The sequence below is a fragment of the Triticum aestivum genome, chromosome 3A, assembly GCF_018294505.1.
Source record: "Triticum aestivum cultivar Chinese Spring chromosome 3A, IWGSC CS RefSeq v2.1, whole genome shotgun sequence".
Taxonomy (NCBI): domain Eukaryota; kingdom Viridiplantae; phylum Streptophyta; class Magnoliopsida; order Poales; family Poaceae; genus Triticum; species Triticum aestivum.
Window position 1 is genome coordinate 8,870,851 of NC_057800.1, and position 6,703 is coordinate 8,877,553.

General features: G+C 46.1%; 1 protein-coding gene across 1 annotated transcript; it reads right to left on the reverse strand.

Moving 5' to 3' along the window:
- Positions 1-405: 405 nt before the first annotated feature.
- LOC123059782 (putative cysteine-rich receptor-like protein kinase 35) lies at positions 406-6,503 on the reverse strand. Its single transcript, XM_044482268.1, has 6 exons — positions 5,562-6,503; positions 4,550-4,788; positions 1,680-1,887; positions 1,335-1,590; positions 925-1,066; positions 406-836 (listed from the first exon to the last, which is right to left on the reverse strand). The coding sequence occupies exons 1-6, from the start codon at positions 6,472-6,474 to the stop codon at positions 663-665; spliced, it is 1,932 nt and encodes a 643-aa protein (XP_044338203.1). The 5' UTR covers positions 6,475-6,503; the 3' UTR covers positions 406-662.
- Between the last annotated feature and the right edge of the window lie 200 nt (positions 6,504-6,703).

Below are 6,703 nucleotides of genomic sequence, written 5' to 3' on the forward strand. Positions count from 1 at the left end.
CGTTAGTCTTCACTTCGTAAGGGAAAATGGCACTTGCGTAAGTGACTCGTTAATTAATTCATAATTAATTAATAATTCTCGACAGGCGAAAATAAGGCTCGACTCATTCCCGCGGTGCACGCGCGTCCGGAACATTTTCCAGACTCATTCCCGCGGTGCACGCGCATCCGGAACATTTTCCAGACACTCTCAGACATTGCCCTCGCATTTGCGAGGGCCATCATGCTAGTTTTATAAAATCCAAAATTTTATAAGGCGAATTACCTGACCCAAACATTTCTGATAAACCCGAACGCCCAGCCTGAATTAATGGCAACCTTAATCACCAATCCGCTATTTTCTGAACTTTCAAATGCAAAAGATCGGTACTATACATGCTAATCTAGGAATTTGAACAGAGAGAGATGGAGAAATGCGAGATGCATTCAATATTGCACATGGTTATGCCAGAGCCATTTGAAAAATGAAGAGGTTTCTCCAAATAGCAGATCATGCAACACATGAAAAAATACAAGTCTTGAATACATCAAATTCGTCGATCCCAATGCAAACCAGTGACTTTAACAAAGAACAAACTTTTGCCGTCATCCAAATGAGCCCGGTAACAATGACAGATTGACAGCACATCACATAAACAATCAATTTCTTCACATCCGCCGCCGTCATACATGCGAGAGCCTCTGCCTTATCATTGCCGCGTCCGGCCTGCTGTTGGGGTCTTCCTGGATGCAGTCCAGCGCTATCTCGATGCAGTTGCGGGCTTGTGTGATAGAGTCGCCCGGCAGGCCATCAACATCCATGAGAGCTCGGACGTCTCCTCTCCACTCCTCATGAACCTGCTTGCAGACAGAAAGAATGTGTCTCATGACATGACGAGTTGACGACAACTGGAAGTGTAGGAGATCGTTGAGTAAGGGTACCTACCCAGGTGATGAAGTCGCCCGAAGAATCGCCCACCTTGGCGCATCGCCCAGTGACTATCTCCAGAATAAGAATGCCAAAGCTGTATATATCGGCCTTGGGTGAAATTCTGCCCTTGCAGACGTATTCCGGTGCCATGTACGCCCTGCATTCATCGTCCACCAGATCACTTATGTTAAATAGGCTGTGTTCAGCAAGATTGACATTTTATCATTCGAGCTATGACATTCTTACATAATTACTTCAGCAAAAATCTAACGGAATAGTACCATCCAATGACGGTTTATTGTCACATGCAGCTCCAGGTGGTTATTAACTTATTATCCCTCTCACAGTACGTGACTATTTTCAAAATAAATAAATATATGTAACAATATATTTATGTTAACACTTGACAAGATACTTGGACTTACAATAGACCAACGACCTGCTCCGTGTACGAGTGTGTTAGATCCGCTTTGAAGAACTTTGAGAGGCCAAAGTCGGCGATCTTCACACAGGTGATGTCTCCCCCATCGCCGCGGCTGACCAGTACGTTGCTCGCTTTCAAATCCAGGTGAACGATGTTCTGCTCATGGTCTAGTTCGTGGTGTAGGTAGTGCAGGCCTGAACATATTCCTTGCACAATCTTGTAGCGTCCGCTCCAATCTAGCACGTACCCACTTCCCTCTGCATGACAAACATGGACGTCTCATCTGTAAAGAGGTTGTCTAACTGAACAATGTTAAGAAGATGTTGGCACGTGGTATCATCCATACTATAGATAAACTTATCGATGCTTCCGCCACTGAGATACTCGAAGCAGAGCAACCTGTCGTCGCCTGTGTCGCAGTACCCCAGCAGCTTCACAAGATTCTTATGCTTGAACGCCATGAGCATGTGGGCTTCGCTAGTGAAGGCCGCCCCTACGACACCATCCTTGCTATGAAGCTTCTTTACCGCAACCTCCTTCCCTCCCATTGTACCCTGGTACGTGGACAGAACAGAGAAGGGCCTTGGTCATGATGAATGAGTGATGACTAATAGTACTACATACGAGCGGGACGTGCTTCTTGTGTTGTTCATAGGCGCATGCATATACATTAGTATTGAGTGAAATGCGTCATTAGTTCATTAACTCAAAATGATTACACGCTTTAGGCCAACAACTTGGGATTTGATCAATTTAGGCCACATCATCTGATCACTAGCGAGGAAATAATAAAAGAAAGGGTGCGCATTAACCGGGACTCGCGGCAAAACAAGGGTTTGCTAACCACTAGGCTGTCAACTGGTTTGTGTTGAGTGTCAATATACATGCATTGCATAGTCTGCGTGGATTGCTACTTATATTGGCTCCGTCGGCATAACAACGCACTAGGCCCTTTCACGTGAAAAAAAAACAGATGCAACTGCCTATTTATTGAGATGAGTGCTCAGCTAATCCAGCTTTAACAGTTTGTAGTACTTGTACATAATGTGAGCTGCATATTATAAACGAATCAACTACTACCCTCCGTCCTGGTTTATTAGTCCTTATAGTATTTTGTATCAAACTTTGACCATAGATTTAACCAAAATAATAATAATGCATGTCGCCAAAAAATATACATTGTATTCGTATTTGAACATAGTTTTCAATGATATTACTTTTTATTACGTGCATTAGCATTTTATTAGTTAAATCTAAGGTCAAAATTTAGCACAAAATTCAAAGAGGACCAGTAAATCAGGACGGAGGTAGTAATAGTCTAGTGGCTAGCAAGCCCTTGTTGTACCCTCAGCTCCTGTCTTCAAATCCCAACCAGTTCGTGCCTTTAAAATAAATAAATCAGTTCCACTATTGTGAAAAGAACCCTCTAAATATTAGTCAATTAGAGAGCGATCAAAGGTACGCTGATGAGGCAGCCACATGGCCGGTCTTTCCAATCCAAAATTGATTTTGGCCTTATTTGATCAAATAAACGAGTTTATGGTCTAAATTAATCAAGTCCCGAGTTATTGATCTAAAGCATGCAATCAGTTTGAGTTAACGGACTCATGACACATTTCACTCTCTACTCATGTCAAGAAAGGAATCTAATCTACTAGAGTACTAGTAGTATTGGAACTATAGTCAATAGTTGACATCGGCCGTACGTGCTAGTGCTGGACGTTTGCATCAGCCACTGCTTCGTCTCTTTTCCGACAACACCAGCGCTATTCAACACCAGCGCATTTCAGAGTCCCCGTGCGAACTCTTGGACTCCATCGTCAGCCTTGGCACTCGCCTCACCACGGCCCTGATGGCTACCCACGTAGCTGGTCGTCGCTGCATGCTACGGTGTTTGATGTGGTGTTTTTGGTCACTGCCGCACTCCGGGGACCTGTCGTTGGGGTAGTTATAGCATGGAAGAAGACAGGGAGAAGAAACGAGAGGAGGTGGCGGCAGTGTGCTTTCTGGTGGAGAAAACCGAAGCAATTAGACTTTTCACCGCATAAATGACCCGCTGAGTATCTCTATCCCTAATGTGTTGGGTTTGCTACGTTTTCTGTTTGTTTCCAGGTATTTTTCATGTTATGTGTTTGCAGATATATATTCAAATGATAAGTGCGACACGTGTGGCACGAAGTAACACTGCCATGACGTTTTAACACCTAAAATTGCTATCCAAAGAAATGAAACCCCAAAAAAACTGAAACTCGCCATCCAAGCAGAAAGTTGCCATACTTCACAACTAAAGTTTTCATCTCCGGATACCTAAAGTTGCCATCATAAAACATCAGGGCGGAATTATTTTGTGCCACACGCGTGACACTTCTTAGGGTCCTATATAATTAATAAAATGGATGCACGCGTCGTCCAGATGCAGAGGCTGGGGGTCCTCCTCCTTTTCTAAAAAGAAAGAATGGTCCCCTGTTTGGGTTGGGCACTAGGTGCCCGCACTCCTAGCCACAGCCCAGAGTCGGTCCTGGCGTTGCCGCCCTCACCAGTTGCGGCACCGAGGGGAGACTTCGGTGCTGTTTGGTTTATGACTAAGGCTGCCTATGATTATTAAGTTATGCAAGTTTGATCAACTTAGGAGGTTGTTTGGTACAAACCTTTAGGCAACATGTTTTTTGCCATACTAGAACCCCACATGACATGTACTCAAAAAGTAAGGCAAAATTTTCTTAATCTTGCCAATTTGTGGCTCTCATTTTGTTGAGCTAATCTTAGACAAGCTTGGCAAAAAAAATAAGTAGCAAAGTATGGCAGTGAAAGGCCTAGAACCAAACAGCCCCAAATTCATCTCCCTCCCTGTCCTTGTGCGGTCACCAGAATCGAAAGTTTGAGGGTGTGACACCGCCGCCGCCGCGGCGTAGTTTTCTTGAAACGGAGAAGACAAGAAAGTGGGCAATTGGGAACTCCCGAACAGAAGTCACGATCATTGGGAATGGCACAAAGCCACGAACAGGGGCCACGTACATGGATGGGCGAGTCAATGACTCTCTTTATGCAACGCGGAAGAAGACAGGGTCGTCCATGAAACATTGTGAAATTTCGTTGAAATTGTCGAACGTTTTCCTCTGAATAATGATGTTTTTTTCCTATAAACTTGATAGAACTTCAAACAGTCTGACTAAAGACAAAGCTAATATAGGATGTAAAAGGAAACGGAGAGGGTACCTTGTACACGGTACCGAATGCACCGCTGCCTAGAGGGTCAGTGAAGTTGTTAGTCGCGTCCCTGAGCTGGCTGGCTGAAAACTGCATTGGCGCGGAGCTGCCAAGTTGTATGCTTTGCCTGGAAGGCACACGGGACAACCTCCCACGGAAGAGGTACCTGAGAAGAAGCACAATCCCGCTCACCAAGACGATGCTGCCGCTGCAAATACCTATGATAACTCCTATCATCGTTGCCCTCCCTGCAAATGCAAAAATGAGTTGTAGATTTTTTACGGTACATTTTACCACCTATAGGACAGAGTAGTATCAAACAAGATCAACAGCTAAATGAGTTGTAGATTTTTTAGGGTACATCTTACCACCTCTAGAACAAAGTAGTATCAAACAAGATGAACAGCTGATTAGATGGTTATTTTAGTCTTTTGTTACAAACATTTTAATATGGGTAATTTGGTCTGCAGGTATTTCCCAGGTTCTGCTTCTGCATAATCCTTTTTATTAGATGGATCCCAGCGCATACCTCCACGCTCCCCCCACCGACCGTTTCTTCAGTCATTTCACACGCTTTCACATGCCAGAGCGCTCATGTCTAATGAGGAATCCCCGCATAGAGCTTGTACAAGTATGTATCATTCGGTTTGCAGAATAAGTTATTTTAAATCTGAGGTTTTTCTTACATCATTATATTTAGAATTTACGTTTGATATACAAATATTTATGTTCATATTGAACCACTACACAAAAAATCACTATAAGAAAAGTAAGATATGAGGAATAATATCATAAAATTTACAATTATATGTATATTTTAAGACAATTTTAACTATTTTTTAAGATGTACCGAAAACCCTGGGGTGGACCTTATCCTCATGTGAGACAGGGCAACAGAGACACGAATCGTAGTGTAGCATTGGCGTATATATCTAGGCTGTTGGATCTGAAAAATAATTTGGTGTATCGTGAAAAAAGTTATGGAGCTTGAGGAGCAGAAATGTTGTGTTGTGGATCTCACCTTTGTGTTTGTGGGGTGGTGGCGCCGGCGCCAGCGCTGGTGCCATGGCGGGTGCTGTCGCCCAAGCGTGTTTGGGCGACGACGTTGTCATGTATTCATTGACGTAGTCGACGAACTGCTCCGTCCCGTATCTGATGTAGCAATAATAACCTTTGATGGCGCCTACGGTCTTATTATCACAATCAATGCGTCGTATGAATCCGTTGAGGCAGGAGTTGCAGTTATCTCCGGACAGGAACCTCTGGCACTGGACAAGCCCGTAGATGCTTGCGGCATCGCTGCCGTAGCTGTACATGGTGCTGCTGGCCGCGGCGTACTGCTTGGACGCAATCGCCCGGCTAGATAGATCTTGCAGAAGCAATCTCCGCTTCGTCCGGAAGCTCACCACATCTTGGCTGCCGGTGAGGTCAAGCCCCAAATTTCTGGTGACCGCCATGAATGAGTAGCCGATGCCCACCACCGGGGGGAGCTGGTAGTACCATACCTGGCAGGCGTCGTAGAAGGCGGACGCGTTCCTGGCGTTGGGGCAGTCCTTCCCTTGGAGGAACCGGCCGGCGACGTACCTGAGGCACTGCGCGCACTCTTCCCGGCCGTGGTCCGCGTAGCACATGGCCACGCAACCCACCCTATCATCAGGGTCGCTGTCGCTGGCCCTGTTGCCGACACCAGCCAAGACGGAAATGGCGCCGTCCTTGATGACGGACTCCGTAAGGTTGGGGAGAAGCCAGCGAACGTTGTCATCGTAGCCGCTGCCCAGCTCGTACTTTTGGGAGCCGCACTTGATGTACTGCACCGCTGGCAGGATCGTGCTGATCGCCCGCCCGCGGTGGACAACACAAGAGATGAGGATGAAGGCGATGAGGAGCCTCGGCATGGAACCAGAAGCCATGGCCAACAACTCGAGATGTATCATGTCATCGTGTATATGGGGTGGGCTAGGCTAGCATCACAATAACAATATAAAAGTCCAGCTAGAGGCTAGAGGAGGAGTCATACCGCCGACAGCTAAGAGCATCTCCAGCCGTTCGGCCCCCCGGGCGTCGAAAAAGAGCGGCCTGGGGGCGAGCCGGCGCTAGATCGTCCCCTGAGGTTCGGTTCACTTTCAGTCACGTGCCCATGATCGCCGCGGGTTCGGCGAAGTT